Raw genomic sequence first — 26,164 nt, 5'->3', positions numbered from 1 at the left:
CTCTAGATGAAAATGGCAAATTCAGAGAACCATTTTTACAGCTAAACTTATATTTCAAATTCCTCTTTAAAATTTATCATCATTAAGCATATTATATTAAACATTACTATATTTATTGTTATGTTATAGTAAATATTAAAAGGATTTCATCTGGCTTTAATTATGTCACTAATTCATTATTAATTTTATAAAAGTGTATAACTGGCTTTTGTTTTCAATTTTTGTGTGATTTTCTCATTTTTTTATATGTATTTTTCTGTCTCGGATCATAAATAAATGGTTCTTAACTCTAATTAGAATCATGTTAGGATTTTTTAAAATCCTCACCCAAGGATTAATATTTATTGATTTAGAGAGAGAGGAAGGGAGATAGGTAGAAAGACAGACAGAGAGACAGGGACAGACAGACAGACAGACAGACCTGTGAAAGAGAGACATCAATCTGTTGCCTGCCAAATTTCCCCAACCAGGGATAGAACCTCCAACCTAATGTACCCTGATAAGGGATGGAACTTGCAACCTTTTTGGTGTATGGGATGATGCTCCAGCCAACTGAACCACCTGGCCAGGGAGTTAGGATGCTTTTTAAAAATTTTTTTGACATCCCCTGCTAGAGGCTCTGCTCTAGTAAGTCTGGTGTAGAGCCCAGACATTGCTGCTTTTTTTTTTTTTTTTTTTTAAATTCTGGGTTCAGGTAGAGTTGAAAACCAGTATTTTTATATATGTCTAATATCCACCTACCTGATCATCTGAATTCCTAGGGAACTTTCAAAACATATAACTGCCCTGGCTGGGTGGCACAGTTGGTTGGAGTGTCATCCTGTACACTGAAAGGCTGCTTCCATTCCTGTCAGGGCACATACCTATGTTGTGGGTTTGATCCCCTGTTGGAGCACATTTGAAAGACAACCAATGGATATTGAATCTCTCTCTCTCTCTCTCTCTCTCTCTCTCTCTGTAAATCAATGAACATAGATCCTGAGGTGAGGATTAAAACAAACAAACAAAAGAAACAAACATCTAATTGACCTGCTCAATGAAGTCAAAGGAATTTTGAGAGGTTCTAGGTGGAGGAGAAATGACGGGTTGACAAATGGCCTTCAGAGTAATGGGTATAAATGAGGAATTCCTGTTGAAGTGCCAAGGGACTTTGAAGAATAAAGATAAAGAGATCTAATAGCTTAGAAATATTTTATTTCCTCTGCTATACTTCAATGTAAACCTATTTTGTTGCTCTGAAATCTTTGGAAAAGGCCACCATCCCTGGGTACAGTGATGCCTGCCCACACCCCCATGGAATCAATGTCCACTGTCCAGCCACCACCCATGGGAATACTAATTCAGGAGATTCAGAGTGAGGCTCCAACACCAGTACTTGAAACCTTTCCCCAGACCATTGTTGTGAGTGACCAGGTTTGGTCACTACTGCATTGTAGATGATGCAACATCCTTAAACAATGGTCATCAGAATTTGCCCCAATTGACAACAGTAAATATGTGGTAACAGTAAAATGATTGGTAAAACTGAGTTTTTGCAACTTGGGGGAAAAACAGAGTCTGATTCTTATTAGACCTCTTTGAGATCTGCCTGGTCTTTTTCCCTTGGAGTGGCTATATAAAGGAAGAAATAACCTTTCTAAAATAGGACAGAAGACGACCAAGGAGGAAGTGTCTAGAAAAAAGCAATACAGTAAAACTGTTTAAAATAGACTCAATCTTCTGCACCATGATATAACAGAGAGGAAGCCTGGCATACATTATCAACAATCATGAGCCACCAATCCAAAGATTTCATTTGTTCAGCAATTCCTGAGCACCTGCTAAGAGACAAAGACTGAGCTAGACCCCGGGAATTCAGAGTATGGTATTGCCTCGAGGAATTTACAATCTAGAAGAGGAGACCAGTAATACAGTGGGAGAAAAATGGAAAATTATACAAAGTAGCGACTATGGTCTATGGGGGATTAGAGGTGAGGGGAGACTTCAGAGAACAGAGGACAAAATCAGGCTTCTGAAAGATACAATGATAAAGGTGTGGGGAAAATGGAAGGAGAGCCAGGTGAAAGAAATGACGTTTCTTATAGTGAATGGAACTCTTAAGCGTGGCAAAATTCCTGAATTAAAAACAGTTCTACCACGCTGTCACATTAATGTTTCAGGGGACTTGGAGGCAGGTACAAGGCAGAGTGGTAGTATTGCCGTATGTCAAAATCCACTCACATTTATCAGCCCAGTTATTCCTATATATTATGATGTTCCTAGAGTGGACATGGTTAGATGAGAGATGGCCAACCAGCTTTCCTAGCCTAAAAGAAAAGATATGCAATCTTTATGTGTCAGATTCTACTGCAAAAATCCTCTTTCTCCAGACTAAACTTTTCATACCATCCTGATTGGTACTTGGTTGCATTTGCTGCTAGAATTCTTTTTTATGTTAGACTCTTTTCAACTTCCTGTGGCATAAGCATTTATCTTTGCATAATGTTCTATGGTTGGTCACATGAACATGATTTTATCATGAATGCAATTTCAGTTTGGTGAAAACCTAACTTTTCACCATAAGGGAGTTGTATTAACCAACACTGGAAACTCCCATGCTTCTGTGGTCACCACATAGGCACCCAACTGTTAACTCATGCTCGCCGCCCACTCCCCTTCTGTTAATGTGCTTCAGTTAGGAACACTGGTTTTAGATGTTGTTGTGCACTTAATTTTTTATTATAAGGCATGTTGTTCAAATATACAAAGACTCATGTAAGAAACACCAGTTTACTCACCACACAGCTTAACCATATCTTAACATTTTGCTCTATTTGTGCCAATTTATTTTTTTACAAACTGAAATGTTGCAGATGAAGTGTGTTAAAGCTTCCTATCTCTCCCAAGCCTCATTCCCCTTCTCTCCAAAGATATCATTATGCTGATCTTAGTGTTTAGCATTGTCATGCATGCTCTTATACATTTACTACTTATATGTGTGTCTATAAACAACATGTATGATTGATTTATAAGTTTTTAAACTTTGAATAACTGTATCCTCAAAGTATCTATCTGTGCTTTGCATTTTTATTGAAAAGTAAGTGTTTGAGATTTATTGATGATGACATAGAGATTTAGTCCATTTGTTTTAACTACTACATAGCATTCAACTTATTACCATACCAAAATATATTTTTTATTGCATACAGGTAGACATTTGGGTGTTTTCCAATTTTTCATGATCATAAAGCTGTGAACACTCTTATACATATTTCCATGTGTATAAACATATTGGGTTTTTATTCTTAGTCATTTATTTTGCTCATATAAGTAGTATTTACCATGAAACAGAAAAATTATCCACCATCCTAACAGTCTTACACATGTTGACATATTCAGTTTAAAACATAATATGTCCCTCACAGAGACATATAAGCCCCACCTCTGAACCACAATTTAATTTAAGGTGTAATCAAATAAATGTGAATACAGAATTGGAAAGAGGCTAATATACCTTCAAAATCTTGGAGTCAGTTTAAGAAATGATCTTGCCCCTTTTTCTGTGTTCTTGACATACAAATGGTCAGATTTGGCTTGATTCACAGTTCCTCTGGCACTGGAGTCAACTGACTGCAACATTTAGCCAATGAATTTAATATGAGTTTTGTTAAAAGTATACTTATTACCGACTGATTTCCCTGGGGGCAATTGGGTTTTTATTGATTTCATTTCACTTATTAGTGCCTACTATGTACAGATCACAATGTTAGGTGCTCCAAGGTATCCAAAGATGAAGACATCTTAAGACGATCACAAAGAAGAGATGCTTAAGAACAGTCATCAGGTGGATTTTGGCATTTGAAATGGAGTTTTTATTTTCTCCCTAGTGACACTCAGGAAATGCTTTTCTCGTGCTGTTGGTGAATAATTTCAGAGTACTATGGATCATGCTGAAGAAACTGAAATCCTTGAAGCAGCCCAGAGGTTCTATATCGACAGGCCGATCTTTAGTCATCTGGTCCTTCAGGAAAGGCTGCACAAGAAGGAAAAGATTCCGGATTCCATTGGGGATAAGCTGAAACAGGCATTCACGTATGTTGTTTTAACATGTTTCCTTTATTCTGTCATTCACTTATGAAAGAAGCAACATAAATGTATAAGGAAAATCTGGTGAAATGGAGAAAAAAAACGAATGGTGAGCACTCATGATTTGCAGAACTGTCCACGAGGTTCAGCCAGTGATAGATGTTTAATTACGCAGAGGCTTCATTATGTATTTCACCATATTTATTAAATTCCTACCATGCCTTGGGGATGTATGTGTAAAATATTATATAAATAACCCACTTTTCAATTCTCCCTCACCTTCAAAATATCCACATCTTCCCTTTATCTCTCAGAACACTCCAGCTATTCTCTTTTTCTACCCTTGGCTTCTACCCATTAGGCAACAGCCTAAATCTAAGTCCCCAACTTAAGGTCCCTCAGTGTTCTGTGACTCTTAATTTTGGAGACATACACACAGCCACGTTGCAGGCCTGGCAATGTTAATACATGTGTGGCTCTTATTAGGTCCCAAACTTCAAAGCCAAGCCATTTGATCACTGCCTCCTAAACCCTTAAGACCACACCTTCTGTGTTCTGTATTTATTTAAGCTTTGTAGTGGCCCAGTGCTCAAGGTATAATCACCAGGAGAGGTGATTACACTGAGTCAGACTCTCTGAGCTTTAATCCTAGTTCCAACCACCTACTAGCTGTATGCTTGAGTTTCCTGCTCTGTAAAATGGGGATAATAGTAACCCTTACATCATAGAGTTTCTGGGGGTTAGGCATATGGCAAGCCCTTTATAAGTGTAGATATTATTAATATCTCAATTCTCTAAATAACATATCATATCTTGTTTGTTTCACTCAAATTCATTGTTCTTGCCACAGATGCCTTAGGTTTTGCTTTCAATATCTTCCTTCAGCTAATTACTAGATACTCTTAACCACTAAAGATGCTATATAAAACGCCATGATACCATATATGCTGCAATAATGTGTTACATTTTGAGTGGAATAAATTACTTCCTGTCACAAGGAGGACTTAAAGTTTTCAGAGTGGCAATGGAACTCATCTATCCATACTCTTAGTTAGTGATGTCTTTGATTATTGGCATGGACTGGCCAATGCCCAGAACATGGTGTATGTATAAAAGTTAATTGAATCATATAGCGATTAAATTCAAGGCCTTGGTGGTCCACCTAATCAAGAAAACTAGACATAATTGATTCAGCTGCTATACTCCAGTGACAAATGGTGTTTTGAATTCATCTATTCAAAGACCCTAAAGCAGTGGACACATATTAATAAAGGTCAGAATACCTGTATAAATCTCCATTTTATAAGGAAGAGGAAGACTAAATGGGCAGATGCTGCTCAGTGGTTCTACATTCAAAAATTAACTCAATCAGTAAATAATTGCCCTACTTCTCTTTTATACCAATATAGAAAGTACAGTAAGGATTTTGTCTATTAAAATAATAGCTTCTAGCCCTGGCTGGGTGGCTCAGTTGTTTGGAGCATCATCCTATGCACCAAAAAAGTTGCAGGTTCAATCCCCAGTTAGGGGCACATACCTAGGTTGCGAGTTCAATACCTGGTCAGGTCATGTATGGGAGGCAACCAATAGAAGTTTCTCTCTCGGTCTCTCTCTCTCTCTCCCTTCCTCTTCCTCCCACCTTCTCTTTCCTTCCCTCCCTCCCTCTTTCCCTTCCTCTCTCTCTAAAATCAATAAATATATTTTCAGGTGAGGATTTAAAATACACCTTCTGGGTTATCTCAGTTATTCTGAAGCTAAATTTTTCTTATTTTTCAAGGATAGTTGTAGAGCATTATTATGGAGTCAATATAGATGTTCTCAAAAATAAGAAAAAATTGCAAGAAGCAGCTCTTCTTGTCTCTGATCTCTGCAGAATGAAAAGGCTATTCTCAGTACCAGTGGTGAATGTTTTTCTTATCATTCCAGGATATAAGAAAGGGAAAATCCCTTGGTTTGAAGTCTACAGAAATGTTCCTCATTTTTTTTCTTTGTCCTTGCAGATGTACTCCTAAGAAAATAAGAAATATCATTTATATGTTCTTACCCATCACTGAGTGGTTACCAGCATACAAATTCAAAGAATATGTGTTAGGTGACTTGGTCTCGGGCATAAGCACTGGGGTGCTGCAGCTCCCTCAAGGTAAGTAGAATATTTTTATTTATTTTTGTTTGTTTCTCTTACTACCATCTCACCAAACAATTGCTTGACTTTTTTTCTGTTTAATTTCATCACAATTACAAGTTTATATTTTTTATATCATTTTAGTAACTTTTACCTGTCTAAAAAAATTATTTAGAAAAATGTAGCCCTTAAAAAAGCCCAGAGATAATAGTAGCAGAATATGGTGATATTGTCTTGCAGATCAGTCCAGGTAGAAACTGGCTGGGTTAATCAGTCAGTCTGTGATATGCTATGGATTATTGTCATTAAGGCTCTTGACTACAAGTTCATATTCTAATTATAACAGACCATGAAATACTAAATTCTTCTGCATGTGTGATTTTTATATGTGATATTAAAATTTAAGAACACCTCATTAATTTATTCATGTAGTCACAGTTGTTTATCAAACATCTGTCTGTCCCTGCCTGTCCTCGTGGAACTAGCTCTCTGATCAGGGAGAGAGACATAAAGCAAATAAAAGCACATATAAATTTTTAATTACAAATGATGTTAAACACTATGAAGAAAACTACAAGTTACTATGAGATAATCACAGGGAGACCTAACTTAAGTAGGTAAATCACAAAAAGGCCTCTTTAAGGAAATGAGGTTTGAGATGTTAGCTGAAGGAAGAGACAGGTAAAGAATAAGAGGAAATGCATATCAGGCAGAAGGAATAGCATGTGTGAAGGCACTTGCAGGAAAAGAATTGGGTGTTTGGAACTTCCAGACAACATAGAGGCATAGGCAGACACGCTCTGCCTCCTTGTGCAACCACAGAGAGAATTACAACTATTTCTCAAAACAAATAACCAGAACTGTCAGAAAATTAAGATGTATGGAAGTCCAACAATCGAGCATTTAAAGAAGCCACATTCATCCTAATGGGTAGGAAGGGCGGAGTTGCAAAGATGGACAGAGAGGAACGGAGAGGTTGGTGCTGCAGAATGTGCAGTCCCATATTCAAGTGCAGTGGATAAAAATCAGGAGGGATACCTTGGGAGTGAGTGATCCCAACCCCAGGCCAGACCACACAGCCTAGGGTTCCAACACTGGGAAGATAAATCCCCATGACTTCTGGATATAAAAACCAGTGGGGGTTAGGGCAGCAGAAGAACTTTCCAGATATTCAGGAGAATTCCTTTAAAGGGCCTACGTGGAATTAGAACATACACAAACCCACCCACTCTGGGATTCACCACCAGAGCAAAAGCTGGAAGGGCACCAGTCACATGCAGGAAGTGGTTGGAGGCACTGGAAATGAGGCAAATGCCAGTCAAGTGTCCAGAAGCCAGGCAGCAACATTGTCCCCTCTCTAAGCCCTCCACCTATACGGAGCCACAAAGTGGTGAAGCAGGTTGCCCCAGACTGGCGATTACTCAGGCTCTCCCACATATAATTTGCAGGTGACTTTTACAGGCAGTCAAAGCAGCTCTACCTAATACACATAAACAAACACGGAAAGGCTGCTGAATTGAGGTGACAAAGAAATATGGCCCAAATGAAAGAACAGAACACAACACAGAAAAAAGAACTAAACAAAAAGAAGATAACCAGCCTATCAGATGCAGACTTAAAAACACTGGTTGTCAGGATGCTCAAAGAACTCATTGAGTACAACAAAAGCATAAGGGAATAAATGAAGTTTACACAGAGTGAAATAAAAATCTATAGGGAACCAATAATGGAAAGGATGAAGCCAAGAATCAAATCAACGATTTGGCACACAAGGAAGGAAAAAGCATTCAATCAGAACAGCAAGAAGAAAAGGAATTAAAAAAAATGAGGATAGGCTTAGGAACCTCTGAGACAATTTTAAACTACCAACATCTGAATCATATGATGCCAGGAGGAGAAGAAGAACAAGAAATTAAAAACTTATTTGAAAAAATAATGAAAGAAAACTTCCCTAATTTGGTGAAGGAAATAGACATAAAGTCCAGGAAGCACAGAGAGTTCCAAGTAAGTTGGGCCCAAAGAGGACCACACCAAGACACATCATAATTAAAATGCCAAAGTTTAAAGATAAAGAGAGAATCTTAAAAGCAGCAAGAGAAAAGCAGAGTTGACTTCCGGCCAGGATGGAGGCCTAAACAGACACACTGTATCTCCCTCCACAACTAAGAAGGAATACAACTACTTCAAAACTAGAGACAACCAGAAATTCCAGAAGGTCGAGCTGCATGGAAGTCCAACAAAGATATAAAGAAGAAATAATCATACAGACAGATAGAAGGGGCATAGTCGAGTTAGAGAGGATTCAGTGTGGTGGCAGCAGCAGTGGCGGCAGTGGCAGCCCAGCAGAAAGTGCAGTCATACATTTTAAAAGGTTGGAGGGACACCTGGGGAGTGCTCTCAGCCCCAGACCAGACCGCGCAGCTCATAGTCCCAACGCCAGGGAAAATAAAGCCTCATTGCTTCTTACTGTGAAAACCAGTGGGGGTTCGGGCAGAGGAAGAAACTGCCGGTCTCTTAGCAGAATCTGTTTGTTTAAAGGGCCCCCAGAGTCTTAGAACACCCGCCGACCCACACACTCTGGGAACACTGGCCAGGGCAACAGCTAGAGAGGCACCAGTCCCATATGGAAGTGGGAGAAGTGCCTGGAAAAGGGGTGAGTTCTGAGCAAGCAGCATTGTTCCCTCTGAGACCCCTCCCCTACATACATTGCCACAATGTGGTGAAACAGGTCGTCCTGTATTGACAAGTACCTAAGGTTCTGCCCCTTAAACGTAATAGGAACAACAGCTCTACCTAAGACACAGAGGCATATAAACACAGGAACCTGTCAAGATGAGGAGACAGAGAAATATGGCCCAATAAGGGGAACAAATCAAGGTTCCAATGGGAGAACTAAGTGACGAGATAGCCAACCTGACAGACAAGGAGGTAGCCAACTTAACAGATGTAGAGTTCAAAATACTGTTGATAAACATGCTCACAGGCTTGACAGATAATGCCTAAGTACAGCCAATGCATAAGGGAAGAAGTGAAGGCTATGCTAAATAAAATGAAGGAAAATCCACACAAAACCAATGGCAAAGGGAAGGAAACCAGGGTTCAAATCAATGATTTGGAACATAAGGAAGAAAAAAACAGTCAACCAGTACAGAATGAAGAAACAAGAATTGAAAAAAATGAGGATAGGCTTAGGAAGCTCTGGGACAACTTTAAACATGCCAACACCTGAACCATAGGGGTGTCAGAAGGAGAAGAGGAAGAGGAAGAATTTGAAAGCTTATGTGAAAAAATAATCAAGGAAAACTTGCCAAATTTGGCAAAGTAAATAGACATACTAGTCCAGGAAGCAGCGAGAGTCCCAAACAAGCTAGACCCAAAGAAGACCACACCAAGATACATCATAATTAAAATGCCAAAGTTTAAAGATAAAGAGAGAATCTTAAAAGCAGCAAGAGAAAAGCAGAGTTACCTACAAATGGGGTGCCTATAAGACCATCAGTTGATTTCTCAAAAGAAACTTTGCAGGCAAGAAGGGACTGGCAAGAAGTATTCAAGGTAATGAAAAGCAAGGACTTACAACTAAGATTACTCTATCCAGCAAAGCTATCATTTAGAATGGAAGGGCAGAAAAAAGTGCTTCCCAGACAAGGTAAAGCTAAAGGAATTAATCATTACCAAGCTATTATTATATGAAATGTCAAAGGGACTTACTTAAGAAAAAAAATCAAAATTATGAACATTAAAATGACAACAGACTCACAACTGTCAAAAACTAATCTAAAAAATAAAAATAAAATCCAACTAAGCAAACCAGAATAGGAACAGAACCATAGGTATGGGGATCATTTGGAGGGTTATCAGCTGGGAAGAGGAAGGGAGAGAAATGGGGAAATGGTGCAGGGATTAAGAAGCATAATTGGTTGGTACAAAATAGACAGCAGGGACTTAAAAATAATATAGGAAAGAGTGAAGCCAAAGAACTTATATGCACGACCCATGGACATGAACTAAGGGGGGGTTGGATTTCTGCAGGGAAGTGGGGTACCGGGCAAAGGAGAGCAAAGGGGAAAAATGGGACTACTGTAACAACATAATCAATAAAATATACTTTAAAAAAAGAAAGAAAAGAAAGCAGAGAGTTACCTACGAAGGAGTTCACATAAGACTGTGAGCTGATTTCTCAAAAGAAACTTTGCTGGCAAGAAGGGTCTGACAAGAAGTATTCAAAGTGATGAAAAGCAAGGACCTGCAACCAAGACTACTCTATAGTTTAGAATGGAAGAGCAGATAAAGTTCTTCCCAGACAAGGTAAAGCTAAAGGAGTTCTTCATCACCAAACCATTATTACATGAAATATTAAAGGGACTTATTTAAGAAAAAGAAGATCAAGTCTATGAACATTAAAAGGGCAACAAATTCAAAACTATTGACAACTGAATCTAAAAAAAAAAAAACAAATTAAGCAAACAACCAGACCAGGAACAGAATCATAGGTATGGAGATCATTTGGAGAGTTAACAGCTGCTGGGGGAAGGGAGAGAATGGGGGGAAAGGTGCAGGGATTAATAAAGGTAATTGGTAGGTACAAAATAGACAGGGAGATGTCAAGAATAGTATAGGAAATGAAGAAGCCAAAGAACTTATATGCATGACCCATGGATGTGGATGAAGCAGGGAATTGCTGGAGTTAAAGTGGGTACCAGATACAGGCAGACAAAGGGAGAAAATATTGAGACAACTGTAATACTATAATCAATAAAATATATTTTTAAAAATAGAATTGGGTGTTTGAAGAATTAAAAGAAAGGCAATATTATTTGAGCAAGGTGGGCAGGGACAGGTATGCCCATCCTTTTAAGCCACTTTTGGATTAATTCTGAGTACAGTGAACGCTATCAGCATACTTTACACTGAGACTGCCATTTGGAGAATGGTTTTGGTTGGTTGGAGGGGCACCAGAATTAATGTGGGGATATCAGTTAGAGGTGACAGTGACTCAGTATAAGCAAAGGTGAAAATGGCTCCAGCAGCCTCTAAGTCAGCTGGCCAAAAATATTCCCTTTTCTAATTTTCCCAAAATTAAAATTAAAAAATGATCAATTCATAATAAAATCACATCCCCTGATGATCATTTAGCTGAGTTTTAAATTTTCCCAGTGTCTGATATACCAAATCAATTGAATCTATTAAATAAAAGTCTTAAGCCAGGTTTAAGACAGTTTTCCATAGCCACTTCGTCACCAACACCCCAATGATAGAGAAGGATAGACTCAAAGGCAGAGGTGAGAGCAAGGAGAAGAGCAAACAGGCCCAGCCTCTGACATGGGAAACAGAAGTTAACTAACATTCAGTCCAGTTGGACTGATAAAACTACAGGAAATAACTGCAGAAAATCCATGCAAGCTAATACTAAAAAAAAAATCTTCAGGATTTAGCCTAGTTGGGTTTTCACTAAAATACCATTTCAAATATTTCTTTGACCTGTTAGGCTTCTTCCATCATAAACTAGAGTGATGGCTGTAAAAAATGGAAAGAATTGCAAAGATACATGCTATATTTTATGCTAAGATTAGCAAGACTAGCTATTGCACTGGTTTGGAGGAGAATAAGAAAGCAAGATGTTTCAAGAATTACTTTAAGGTTTCTGGACTTATGAGTTTGGTGTGGGGACAGCGAGGTAGAGGAATGGTCGTGAATGACTCTCAGGTTTTTGGTTCAAACACCTGAGGGACGGAGGTAGCAATTGCAGACATAATAATTAAATGGAATTAAAGGGGAAGTGTGATCATGTTAAAGTTGAGATGCTTGTGAGACAAATGGACATTTCATGTTTATGTTTCATATAATGCACTCAAAAGATATGTATGAGCTAGAGGTATCAATTTGGGAATCTTTGACATATGGATAGTATTTAAACCATGGCAATCAACAAAGCTATCAAAGGAGACAATAACCATATCCTCAGGTGATACTCCTAAGTTTATTTTATGGGCCAGCATTATCCTATTTCCAAAACCAAATAAAGACACTACAAAAAAAAAAAATTATAGGTTAATATCCCTGCTGAACATAGATGCTAATATCCTCAACAAAATATTAGCAAATCAAATCTAGTAATACATTTAAAAGATCATACATCATGACCAAGTGGAATTTATTCCTGGGATGCACAGTTGGTACAATATCTACAAATCAATAAATGTGATATATCACATAAACAAAGTGAAAGACAAAAATCACATGATCTTATCAATAGGTGCAGAAAAAACATTTGCTAAATCTAGCACCATTTATGATAAAAACTCAGCAAAGTGGGAATAGGGGGAATGTACTTCAACATAATAAAGGACATATAGGGAAAACCAACAGCCAACATCCTATTCAATGGGCAAAAGTTAAAGCATTAGTTATCCTTAAGCACAGGAACAAGACCAGGATATTTACTGCCACCCCTTTTATTTAACATAGTACTGGAAGTGCTACCCCAGCAACGAGAAAAGAAGAAATAAAAGGCATCCAAATCAAAAAGGAAAAAATAAAACTCTTATTATTTACAGATGATATACTACTGCATATAGAGAACCCTAAAGATTTCATCAAAAACTACTAGAACTGATAAATGAATTTAGTGAAGTAGCCAGATACAAAAGAAATATCCAGAAATCAGTTGCATTTTTATACACCAATAATAAACTATCAGAAAGGAAAACTAAGAAAACAATCCCATTTATAATTGCATCAAAAAATAATAATAAAATACCTAGTAATAAATTTAACCAAGGATGTGAAAGGCCTGTACTCAGAAAATTATAAGACACTGAAGAAAGAAATCAAAGAAAATACAAATAAGTGGAAGCATATACTGTTTATATGGATAGGAAGAATTAAAATCATTAAAATGTCCATAGTACTCAAAGCAATCTATAGATTCAATGCAATTTCTATCAAAATACAAATGGTATATTTTGCAGAACCTAAAACAAATATTCCATAAATTTATATGGAACTGCAAGAGACCCCAAATAGTCACAGCGATCTTGAGAAGGAAGAATAAATTTGGAGGTATCATGCTCCCTGATATCAAACTATATTACAAGGCCATAGTAATCAAAACAGCATGGTAATGGCATAAAAACAGACATGTAGATAAGTGGAACAGAATAGAGAGCCCAGAAATTAACCCACACCTTTATGGTCCATTACATACAATGGGGTAAGACAGTTTATTCAATAAATGGTGTCAGGAAAACTGGGCAGATCCACGCAAAAAAAAAAAAAAGAAACTAGACCACCGTTTTACACCGTACACAAGAATAAACTGAAGATGGATTAAAGACTTAAATGTAAGACTCAAAACCATAAAAATCCTAGAAGTAAACATATGCAGTAAAATTTCAAACATTTCTTGTAGCAATATATATATTTATATATATCTCCTTGGGCAAGGGAAACAAAAGAAAAAATAAACAAATGAGTCTATTTCAAACTAAAAGGTTTTTGCATAGCAAAGGAAACCATTAACAAAATGAAAAGAGAGCCCACTGAATGGGAAAACATATTCACCAATGATGCATCTAGTAAGGGGTTAATATCCAAAATTTATAAAGAACTTATACAATTCAACACCAAAAAAAAAAAAAAAAAAAAAGACTACTTAGTTAAAAAATGGACTGAGGACCTGAATAGACATTTTTCCAAGGAGGACATATAGATGGCCAATAGACCTGAAAAGATGCTCAACATCACTAATAATCAGAGAAATGCAAATTAAAACACAATGAGATATCACCTCATACCTATCAGAAATGGCTGTCATCAATAAATCAATAAATAAGTATTGGCAAGGATGTGGAGAAAAGGGAACCCTAGTGCATTGTTGTCAGGGAGGCAGACTGATGCAGCCACTGTGGAAAAAGTATGGAGTTCTCTCAAAAAATTAAAAATGTAACTGCCTTATAACCCAGCAATTCCACTTTTGCGAATATACCTGAAGGAACCTGAAACACTAATTCGAAAGAATATATGCATCCCTGTGTTCATTGTAGGGTTATTAACAATAGTGAAGATTTGGAAGCAGTCCAATGCCCATCAGTAGATGAATGGGTAAAAATGAGGTGGTACATTTACACAACGGAATACTATTCAGCCATAAAAAGAAAGACAACCTTACCTTTTGCAATGGCATGGATGGATCTGGAGAGTATTATGCTAAGTGAAATAAGTCAGTCAGAGAAAGACAAGTACCACATGATTTCACCAATATGTGGAATCTAATGAACAAAATAAAATAACAAAATAGAAACAGACTCATAGATACAGAGAACACACTGACAGCTGTCAGAGGGGTGGAGTGTTGAGGGGCTGGGTGAAAATGGTGAAAAGATTAAGCAAAAAATAAAAGTCATAGACACAGACAACAGTCTGATGATTACTAGAGGGAAAGCGAGATATGGGAGCTAAAAGATGTTAAAGGGGAGATAAAAAGGGTTAGAAAGTGAGAAAGAGACTTGACTTTGGGTGGTGAACATGCATTATGGTTTACAGATGATGTATATAAAATTGTATACTTGAAATCTGTGTAATTTTATTAACCAATACCACCCCAATAAATTCAATAAAAATTTTAAAATAAAAAAGAAAAGTTTTTTTTTTTTAAAGAAGTACCTGGAAATGGGTGTGTGTGGTATTGCAGAAAGGAAGAAATAATTTCAAAACGGAATAATCCAGTAGGTTGTGCATTGCTGAGTGGCGTAGGTCATCCCACAATCAAATTTGTACGGAAAAGGTATTTTTCTGCCAATTACTAGTCAATGAAGGTAAGTAAGTGTGAAAAACAAAATATAGCCAGGGTAGAAATCTAAGAGATAGTAAATTAATTTCTTGTAGTTGATAAATGATTTAAATTAATGAAAAGACTTTGTCAAGGATGGCAGATTGCTTCTATTTCTAATTCATTTAAAATACCCATAGAATCATGGTAAACAAGGGCAAATGGTATAACAAGCAAAGACAAAGAAAATGGGAAAGGCGACACTGGAGCAGGAGAAAAAAAGATGTCAACCTATGAACAACTGACAACTGAATTATCAACTTGGAAGAATTTGATATTTAGGTGCCTGCCCTGCAGAACATTGGGAAATTGGAGGCTCCAAATATTGTCAAAGGTGAGAGTCAGGCTGAGAGCTAGAAGCAGAGGGATCAGTTGAAAATCTGTGTAATAAGTCACACATAGACACTCAGGTCCCCACATCTACACCTTGCAGTGGATGGTAAAATGAAAATATTGAAAGGGGTCAGGAGGATTAAGTAAAAGTCTACACATTGAACTGTGAGCTAATGAAGGCTCTCCGTGGTCTGTTCAGCTCCGAAGAGCCTGGAAGAACTGATAGCCCCAGGCAAGCAGTGAACTGCTCCTTGAGAAAAGAGCTACAGTGATAACTGGAGGGTCCCCAATGAAGATACTGGCTGGCCACCCAGTTGCTCTACAACAAGGCCCATCAGTAAACAAAGTTGGCCAATGCACATGAACGTTCAAGAAGGATAAAAAACTATCCAAACAGGAGGAAGGAGCTCTTCAGGAACTTAAATAATGGAGAGGGCAAAATAAAAAATACTTGCACTATAATATCCTTAGCAAGATATAAAAACATATTAAATCCATGAAACAAGAACAGGATACAATTTTTAAAAGAACATTCAGAGAATAAGCAAGAGCTCATAGAAATTAAAAATATGATAGCTGTAATAAAATATTTGGTCAAAGGATTAGAAGATAAAGTAGAGAGAACCTCCCAGATGTAGAAGAAAAAGATAAATAAATGGACAATGAGGGAAGGTCAGAGGCTTGATACTGTTGTTTTATCATACATTTACTGGGAGTTCCAGAAAGAAGAGAGTAAACAGAAGAGAAGAGATTATCAAATAATATTCTCAAAATTGAAATACATGAGTTTTCAGACTGAGAGCAATACCAAGAACCCAGCAAACTAAGTGAAAAATAACTTAAAACAAACACACCATAGTAAAATGTCAGGATACCAGGAATAAACAGATCCCAAAACTTCCTAAAATGGAAAAAGAAAAAGTCACTAAGTATGATATAACTAAGGGAAGCTAAAGAAATACATAAAAGAGAAAGTCAATAATTTGTGTAAAACCTTTAAATGAAGAAATAATAATGCAAACATTATTTAGAACATGGTTTCAACCCAGCACCATGTATTACACATTGTTTGTTGTGGGGACTGTCCTGTGCACCATAGGATGTTTAGCAGCATTGCTGGCTTCTACCTATGAGATGCCAATAGCAACCCACGTCCCCAGTCATGCTAATAAAAAAATGTCTCCAGACATTGTCAAATGTTCCCTGGTGGGCAAAACCACTCCAGTGAGTATTGCTGGTTTAGAAAAATGGAAATAAATGGGAGAAAAACAGCTAAGAGAGTTGGAGGTGAGTGCCTCTCGGGGTGGAGCCTGGAGGTAAGGCAGAGGAGTGCAGGCTTATCCTTGAAGCCTTGTAGTACTGCTTTGCCTTTTTTTGTTTGTTTGTTTTTTAACTACAGACATGTGTTTCTTTATGAAATAAATTTGTTTTTGAAAGAAGACAACATTAAAGTGTCTCTATTATTGCATATGAAATAGGAATGCTCCCCCAATGTTTTTTGCTAAAATTATTTTTTTAGTAACATGACACTGAATTAAGTGAATTTTCTACTTGTCCCAGATGTCTCAGGGAGGCCCCAAAACTGAGAACAAAAGGTTTTTATTACCTCCACATTCTTAGGAGGAATGCCAGACCATCTATGAGAAACTATGAGTGAGAGAAAGAGGTTGATGTTACAAATTAGTTCAAGATTGAGGCTTAGACGGATTTGCTCGGTCTCCCTCTACAACTAGAAAGGAATACAACTACCTCAAAACAAAAGATAACCAGAAATTCCACAAAATAAAACTACATAGAAGCCCAACGTATGAAGTTATAAACAAGCGGTGCTTGCCTGGATGGGTAGAAGGGGTGAAATCAAAACTGGAATGGAAAGGTCGGGCGGGGCTGTTTGCAGTAGCAGCGGGGAGAGCAGCAGGGGGAGCAATCCTGGCTGCAGGCGAGACCTGGCAGCTCGGGACCCCAACACTGGGAAAGGCAGCCCCCCATTGCATCGGATGGAGAGGCCCAGAGGGCGGGAAGACAGATCCCGGTCTCCCAGCGGAGAATAACAGCAGGAATCCATCTTGGACACCCGCCCCCACACAAAGCTGCACAGCGTGGCGAAAAAGGTCGGGATCGCCGCCGCTTGCCAGGTAGTGACAAATACACGGGGCTCCAACCCCCACAGCCTGCCCAGGAAGCAAAGCAAAACACAAATCTGTCAAAATGAGGCAGACAACTATAGAAATCCCGGTGACACAGCTCACCAGGCAGCAGATGAAGAACCTGACAGATGAACAAATAAGAAACCTTTCAGAGGCTCAGTTCAGAGCTATTGTTATAAGGTGGCTTACAGAATTAACAAAAGATTTGGAACAGAACAGGGAAGGAAAGAAAGCCACTCATACTGAAACGAACGAAAACACATACAGGACAAGTGGTGAGGAAATAAAATCCAGAGACCAAATCAACAAACCAGAACATAGAGAAGGAACAAACAGTCAACCAGTGCAGAAAGAGGAAACAAAAAGTAAGGAAAGTGAGGAGAGGATCAGAAACCTCTGGGACAGCTATAAGAGATCGAACATTCGAATTATAGGATTGCCAGAGGGCAAAGAAGAAGAACTAGAAATTGAAAAATTATGTGAAAAAAATAATGAAGCAGAACTTCCCGAATTTGGGAAAGGAAATAGACTTACAGGTCTGGGAAGCACAGAGAATTCCAGAAAAACTGGACCAGGGAGAACCACTCCAAGACACATTATAATCAAATTGTCAAAAATTAAAAATAAAGAGAGAATCTTAAAAGCAGCAAGAGAGAAGAAAAGAATCATGTACAAAGGGTTCCCCATTAGACTATCAGCTGACTTCTCAAGGGGGACCCTGCAGGCAAGAAGGGACTGGCAAGAAATATTCAAAGTAATTAAAAGCAAAAATCTACAGCCACAAATACTCTACCCAGTGAAACTGTCATTTAGAATAGAAGGGCAGAGAAAGTGCTTCCAGGACAAAGTAAAACTAAAGGAGTTCATTAGATCCAAACCACTATTATATGAGATGTTAAAGGGACTGGTTTAGAAAAAGGAGGATCAAAACTATGAACATTAAAATGAAAACTGCATCACAAGAACCAACAACAGAAGCTAGGGAATCGAAACAAAGGCAAACTAAATAAGCAACGAGAGTGGAAAAAGAACTATAGGTATGGGGAACATACTGGGGGGAGGTCAGCAGGAAGAGGGAACGGGGAGAGGAGGGGAGATGGTATAGGAATTAAGAAGCATAGTAGGAGGGAATGGAATAGACAGGAAGAGGTTAAGAAGAACTGTATGCACAACCAATGGACATGGACTAAAAGGGGGGACAACTGGAGGGAGGGGCGCCACCGGGTGGAGGGGAGCAGAGGGAAGGGAAATTGGGACAACTGTAACAGCATAATCAATAAAACATATTTTTTTTAAAAAAAGAAATGAAATGAGGATTTTCTAGAGAATTATGCTGGAGAATTTCTAGAGGTAAAAGCCCTATGCATTTTCTGTCAATCTAAAATCATGGAAGGAAGAACTGCAAGAAAATCACTCAGTGCTAGAGATGTGTCCCCTGGAGTTTGTGGGAACTGTTATCTAATTCCTGCAAGAAAAAAAAAAAAACATCTACAAGTAAAATGGTGTGAACTGCCTATGACAGCAGAGTAAAGAGAGCGCCCTCCAGTAGGCATGGGCTGCACTTCAAAATTTTCTTGGGTTAAGGTGCCAATCTTCACTTTTGGATAACTGGATGCCCCGAAGGTAACCAAGCTTGGCTCATTTGAAAGGTCCCTGCCCGAGAAGACAGCCTACAGGATGAGCATTCACCAAAAGAAAGAACCTGGACATAGTGTAAGAACCTGGGACCTGTACTGTAAGGACCGAGGTCAGGGGGAGGGGGCTTTACAATGGCCAGGGTATGGTACAGGGGGAGTTCCTTGGGCATCAACACCAGATTACAACTGTGCCAGTCAAGTAAGACCTCCTGCCCTTATCTAAATTTGGGAAAGAATAAAGCAGAAAAAATCTACCTCATGGCAAAGAGGAGATGACAAGGGAAACTCTCAGCCTGGATTCTCTAAGCACAAATGTCGAATTATGTGTAGATTCAAGGAGGAAGGGCAGGCCAGTTAGGACACATCTGCTTAAGTTAACATGGTTTTCACTTGTTCATCAGAGATAAAGAACCAATAGAAAAATACATACAAACTTGTTGTCTAATGATCTCCTTGTTTCTCTTTGGTATTTAATTCCTCAGGTTTAGCCTTCGCAATGTTGGCAGCTGTACCTCCAGTGTTTGGCCTGTACTCTTCATTTTACCCTGTTATCATGTATTGTTTTTTTGGAACCTCCAAACACATATCCATAGGTAAAAGCTTATACTTAATATTTCAGTACCTTTCATTTTGAATTTCTAAGCTTTGCACTGTGCCAAAAAAAATAGTGTGTTTGTTATTAGAACATCTGCTTAAAATAACTTGCTTCATAATATTAATATTTTTAATAATAAAATAAAATAATATTGTTTAATACTAATATTAAGCAATAACTTGCTTCATAATATTAATATTTTTAATAATAAAATAAAATAATATTGTTTAATACTAATATTAAGCAATAACTTGCTTAATAATAACTTACTGCATACCCAATAGATGCTTTTAAAAAATACACTCCTCCCTCAATATTTCTAGAACTAATAGCTTTCTTATAATCTTGGCATAATGAAAAAAGACAATTGTGTAAGAAGAGCAATTGTTAAAATCTGTGAAATAAGTGTTTTAGTTCATAATACAATTTGCTTGCATCTGGTTTTTCTTTTTACTTATTTTATTGGTGACTGCAAGTTCCTAATTACTGTGTATATATTGCATTTTCATCTGGATTTAGGCTCTGAATTGTACATGGATCCTCTTTAGTGTATTTAGTATCAGATTTATGTAGATTTTATAATAATGTTGATGCTGCATGAGGCTGCCACCAGCAAACACTGGCGCAATGTTTCAGATGTCCATTCGTAGGTAGGAAATACCCCCAAATTTAGCAGCTTTTATTATGGGTCACAGTTCCTGTGGGTCAGGATTTGGGAAAGTCTCATCTGGACAGTTCCAGCTCGTGGTCCCATGCAGTTGAGAGAAGGGAGGTGGGGCTAGAGCAGCTTCAGGAAGCCTGAACCTTTTTCTCTTGTTCTCTCTCACCCTCTCCTCTTCCCCTCGGCTCCCCCAACCCCCGCCCGCATTCGTCCAGGCTGTCTCCAACCCCCCACCACACTGTCTCCCCTCTCCCTTCTCTTCAAGTGGATCTAATTGGAGCTTTTTCACATTCAGGGCTCCAGCACAAGCAAGTGTAACAGCTTTCTGGTGGAAGCTGCATCACCTTTTGTTTCATAGCCTCAGAAGTTGGCAGCATCACTTCTGCTGCTTTCTTTTGGTTACTAGTATGTTTCGAGTTCTCCCACATTCAAGGAGAGGGGAATTAAGAATTAGTCTACGTCTTAATGGGGAAATGTCAACACTCTAGAAGAGTGTGGGATGGAAGGTACCATCATTATCATTTTTGGAGAATATAATCTGCACACACACAGTTTACATATGAACCACAAGCAGTGGTTTAATGCTTCCATAGAGCAGTGCAATTTTATTTCAATGCTGAGTTATTGACTTTACCTGTGTTCTCTAGCATACTGGCAACAATCACATCAGATACACTGAAAGTTATTTCCTTCATTAATGCTTCATTATTTCAGGTCCGTTTGCTGTTATTAGCCTGATGATTGGTGGTGTGGCTGCTCGTTTAGTACCAGATGATATAGTCCTTCCAGGAGGAGTAAATGCAACCAACACTACAGAAATAAGAGATGCCTTGAGAGTGAAAGTCGCCATGTCTGTGACCTTACTTGCCGGAATCATTCAGGTAAAACTCACAGATGGGGAAATGGGCTCTTGTTTGTTCATTTCATAAATATCTATTGAGCACTCTTGGCTGGTCTACATGGTAGGTAGGGTCAGCCTTCAAGAGACCAGAGCTCAGGGTTCCTAGCAGTCAGGAACAATAGCCGAACTATATGCCTTACTTCCATGGATATTTATTCGGAGCTAATAAGCTTTAGCAACTCCGAAAGCAAGACAATCTCGAAGCAGGATTGGTTAGTAATGGGAATAGGGCTTCTGTTATCTGCTTGGAAGGAACAGGAAATGACACTGACTAATCATGTCACCAGTTCTGAGAGAAAGGGAAAGTGTGAATGTGCCCAATGCTCTTTGGGGTGTTTTTTGTGGTTGATTTGTTAGCTACCGAACTGCTGCATGTGCAAGTGTGTAATCTTAGTAAGTGTTCCAGAAAGAACTTTTGTATGTTTTCTGTCGTTTTTAACTTCCCAATCTATCATGTGATTTCTTTGTTTCTTTGTCATTAAAAAAAAAAAAGTTTTGCCTAGGTGTCTGTAGGTTTGGATTTGTGGCCATATATCTCACAGAGCCCCTTGTGCGTGGCTTTACCACGGCGGCCGCTGTGCATGTCTTCACCTCCATGTTAAAATACCTGTTTGGAGTCAAAACAAAGCGGTACAGTGGGATCTTGTCAGTGGTGTATGTAAGTAAGCAATTTGCTGGTACTAGTTTTTCCTTCTTTATTTTCCTCCTTCTCTTCTGTATCTCTTTTACCTTCAAGGCTCACTTTTCTTTTTTCTAAGAATTGTAATAAAATGAGAAATAATCGATTCTAAAGGTTTTCTGAAAAGAATAGTGTAAAAGGAATTAAACCTTAAAGTCCCATTTTATTATTGTGTGATACTGCATACCTCACAAGGAAATTTTTTTTAGGTCTAAATTTGGTGGCTACACCTTCACCCTAATTATCTAAAAAGAGCTTTTTCTTGAGACAGAATTATGTTCTCTTTGGGAACTAACAAATAATTTAAAGGCATTATGGGAGAACCTATGTCTCTCAAAACTGCTTATTCACACAGGCAAAAAATATCTATAAAAGATTTGACTAACATAATTAATCAGTTTAGTCTAATAAAATATATATAGACCCTTGCACCCAACTCAGAAAAAATGTAAATTCTTTGTAAGCACATAGAGAACAGTGGTAATAACTTATATGTGAAACTGATCACAACTTCTAAACATTTAGTATTTTTTTCACACAGAGTAGTATAATTAGAAATCAATAACTAAATATAGCTTACAAACCTCCATACATTTAGAAACCAAAAGACTTTCTAAGTAACCCATGGATAAGGGAAATTCTGAAACATTTAAAACCAAATGACAGTTAAAGTACTACATATTAAAACTTCTGCCCTGGCTGGTGTGGTTCAGTGGCTTGAGCACCAGCCTGCACACCAAAGGGTTGCCAGTTTGATACCCAGTCAGGGCATATGCCTCAGTTGTGGGCCAAGTCCCCAATTGGGGGCATGCGAGAGGCAATCACACATTGATGTTTCTCTCTCTCTCTCACTCTCTCCCTTCCCCTCTCTCTAAAAATAAATAAATAAAATCTTATGTATTAAAAAAAAAACTTCTAAGATGCTGCTAAAATTATTCTTGGACAGAAAGACCTTAGCCTTTGTAAGTATTTATGTGCCAGACACTGTGCTAGGCACAGCAATGAGTGAGTAGATATGACCCTTGCTCTCTTGGAACTTACAGGTCAATGGGAAAACAAATAGCAAATCATTAATTGCATAAATATGAAGAAAAGGCACTGGCTACTATGAAACTTGAATAGGGACACCTTTAGGTTACAGATCTAGGAGTCACTTTGAGAAAGTGCCACTTAAATTGAGTCTTTGATGGATTAGAATGGAATCAAACTGTAGGAACATTCCCAAAATAACTTAAATTCTTCATTTACCATAATAGCTGATAAGATGCTTCTTTCTCTGAGGTTTCTCTGAATGCCTTGTCACACAAGAACTAGAACAGATAAGCACCTGAGTCTGCTGTGAGTGTATGCTGAGTAGGCAAGATGTGTGGCCTGAGCTCATTAGTGACCTACTTCTCCAGAGTCCAGAAGTAGTCACCTACTTCCCCTGAGTATTGACTGTATTGGGGGTGCTGAGATTACAGCCCTAGGAGTAACTAAATGGCTTTAACTCTCCTGTGCATCTTTTCAAACTTAAGCACCCTCTTACTTTTGAAGCCCACCTAATTCCTCTTTCACCTGCTAACAATGATTTCACTCTCAGCTCCTAAAGTCTTTTCTATGTATTTACCTTTGGATTGTTTTGCTGATATTAGCCCCTGATCTTTCCTAATACTCACTCTTCTGAGTTTTATAATACTACATTGACACATTAGCACATGAAAAAACACTATGAGATTGTTGGATAAAAATTACAACTTTAAAGTTGTATGACTAGGTAAAAATTGCTCCTAACTGGTGGAAGCTATAAAGAGAGAGAGTTCAGCCTGAGAACTTGTGACTAGCAATGTCCAGTAGTGGGATGGCTGGTGTGAATTAGTGCACTAGAGCGTCTCTGTCTACTTGGGGGCCACTGCTTGATGTAAACTCCCAGTGTTCACTGTGTTACAGAGTACAGTTGCTGTGTTGCAGAATATTAAAAACCTCAACGTGTGTTCCCTAGGCGTCGGGCTGATGGTTTTTGGTTTGCTGTTGGGTGGCAAGGAGTTTAATGAGAGATTTAAAGAGAAACTGCCGGCACCCATTCCTTTAGAGTTCTTTGCGGTAAGTCTACTTTCAGCTATTTCTGTGAGGGATGTAGAATTGGACAGGTGAAGAGAAGGAAGTTAGACCTTTTTCCTCTCATTTCTTCCGAGTGAAGGTTAGAATTTGTCAAGGGACATTTACAAATACAATGACAAGAAACAAATCATTAGAGCATAGAATGGATGATTCTTAAAATATAGGTGAAGACTATTCATAAATATTTTAATATGAATTGTCTGTGAGTGATGACATTAGGGAAGATTTTTCTTCCCCAGTGTTTTTATTGTCTAGTTATTTTATATTAAACACATATAACTTTAACAACCTGAAAAAAACTTAAGCTGTTTCAATTTTGAAAAGAGCAAAAGACAAAAGTTTCCAAACTTTCTTGGTTCCTGGCACTCCTAGGCCAAAAAAAAATACCTAACAGTTTCATTCAGTGAGTAGTTAGGTTCAAACAACTTAATAAATATTTATGTCTGGGGGGGGGGCAAAAAAAGGAAAAATAATAATAAATAAATAAATAAATAAATAAATATTTATGTCTAACAACTTAGGAACTGTCTTTGAAAATAATGCACATAAGTTGAGATAAAATATATATTTATTACACTGTTAAATAACCACAATATATTAATGGGGTGTGTGCAGCTGGTGGGCACTTCACAACTCCTCAAACCTCAGAATCAGATGGGCACTGCTTCTCAGTTCCGTTGACTTTGACTGCATGGTACCTGCTTTTGACAACAGCCACCACTGACTGCCTAGCTTTTCAGAGTTATAGTGTAATCAACAGGAATGTAAAAGGAACTCATGTGGAAACTGTGTACTACATACTTCCAACTAGAAGTTTCCACCATGTTTGACGGATGTCACTGTTTTCCTTGAAAGTTCTATCGCACAGTGTCCTGGTGAGTTCCCCTTGGTACCTTTGGGCACCTTGGTGCATAATTTGGGGACCATAAGGATAAAAAAATAAAACTATAAGTGTCTGACCCAAATTTAGCCAAAAGTTTGAGCCACCAAACAACAGGCCGATATTATAACTCACGAGGAAACCAGTCCCTTAGATCCTTCTCTGAGCTTTGGTCTGTCTGCATCCCAACAGGAGAGTTTCAAAACCTGTTCTCTCACTGGGGCTGGGCACAAAGCTCTGTCTTACTCTGGGTCTAGAGCAAGAGATTCTCAGCAAAGGAGGCAGACAAGCCTTAACTATGAAGTAAATGACTAAGATGGCCCTGCCTTGGTCCTGTCCATTTTCCAGAGTCCCTTCATGTTTCCCAGGGCAATGGTTCTCCAGAATTTTCTCACTGTAATTACAGTAAGCCAGTGTTTTTTTACATTTCTTTTCTAAGTTCTCTTCAGAACAAGGGAGACAATAAAAAAATTAAAAAATTAATTTTTGCATTCTATTTGATAATATATTTCTGTTGACAGGAAAGCAGGGTTTAAATTATTTGCCACTGCATAAACTTGATGCTCCAGAAACTTAAGCCATGTTTATCCTGTGGGTTTGAATACTCTGGGCACTCCCCCATTTGAGATGCACAACAAATACAATTAAGGGGAACAGACATAATTGCAACCAACAAAAAAGGGGCCAGAAGCACCCATGCACTTGGTCTCTAGGTTGCTGTGTCTGATACACTTACCTTGCTCGGAGGTTCCTGTAGCAGCCACCTGCAAGGGACCGGCTCCCTTCCCTTCACAGCCCAAATTCCTTCTCTCCTCTACAACCCACTCAGAAAGTTCTGCAGCTGTAGTTCTTCACAATGAAGAAAATTGCTGTCTTTCCTTTGTTATTGTTCTCTTCTTATACTTTACACACCAACTAAATGTATGCCCTGACAATCCAGGAAACCTTCTGTGTGGTGCCACGTCTGTGGGCTGGGCACTTTCACTCTGACGCTGACTAAAATGAGAGAAGGCAACTACGGAGTGCTCTACCCACACATAGTGCTGCTGTCCTGGAAACAGGGTCAGCAGGAGGATGGTAGATCCAAACATACATTTTACAAGTATCCTCTGTCATCGTACCACTCTCACAGTACACACTTCATTGACCTTTATTCATGCCATGTTATCAGAGATGCATTTCACCCAGCCCACATACAAAGCCAACTCCTGAAA

The 26,164-nt window shown here is 38.3% G+C and overlaps 1 protein-coding gene across 1 annotated transcript in view; it reads left to right on the top strand.

Moving 5' to 3' along the window:
- The first annotated feature begins 3,919 nt into the window (after positions 1–3,919).
- Positions 3,920–26,164, top strand: part of SLC26A5 (solute carrier family 26 member 5) — a 35,963-nt gene continuing 13,718 nt past the window's right edge. The window contains exons 1-6 of the mRNA XM_090286739.1: positions 3,920–4,071; positions 6,066–6,205; positions 19,617–19,727; positions 21,105–21,271; positions 21,785–21,949; positions 23,900–24,052. Of these exons, the coding sequence (XP_090142865.1) occupies positions 3,920–4,071; positions 6,066–6,205; positions 19,617–19,727; positions 21,105–21,271; positions 21,785–21,949; positions 23,900–24,052 (888 nt within the window). The remainder of the gene's footprint in view (positions 4,072–6,065; positions 6,206–19,616; positions 19,728–21,104; positions 21,272–21,784; positions 21,950–23,899; positions 24,053–26,164) is intronic.

The sequence above is a fragment of the Furipterus horrens genome, unplaced genomic scaffold (assembly GCF_987537825.1).
Source record: "Furipterus horrens unplaced genomic scaffold, mFurHor1.1.pri manual_scaffold_9, whole genome shotgun sequence".
NCBI lineage: Eukaryota > Metazoa > Chordata > Mammalia > Chiroptera > Furipteridae > Furipterus > Furipterus horrens.
The sequence above is the reverse complement of the archived record's forward strand: the minus strand, read 5'-3'. Positions and strand labels throughout refer to the sequence as shown.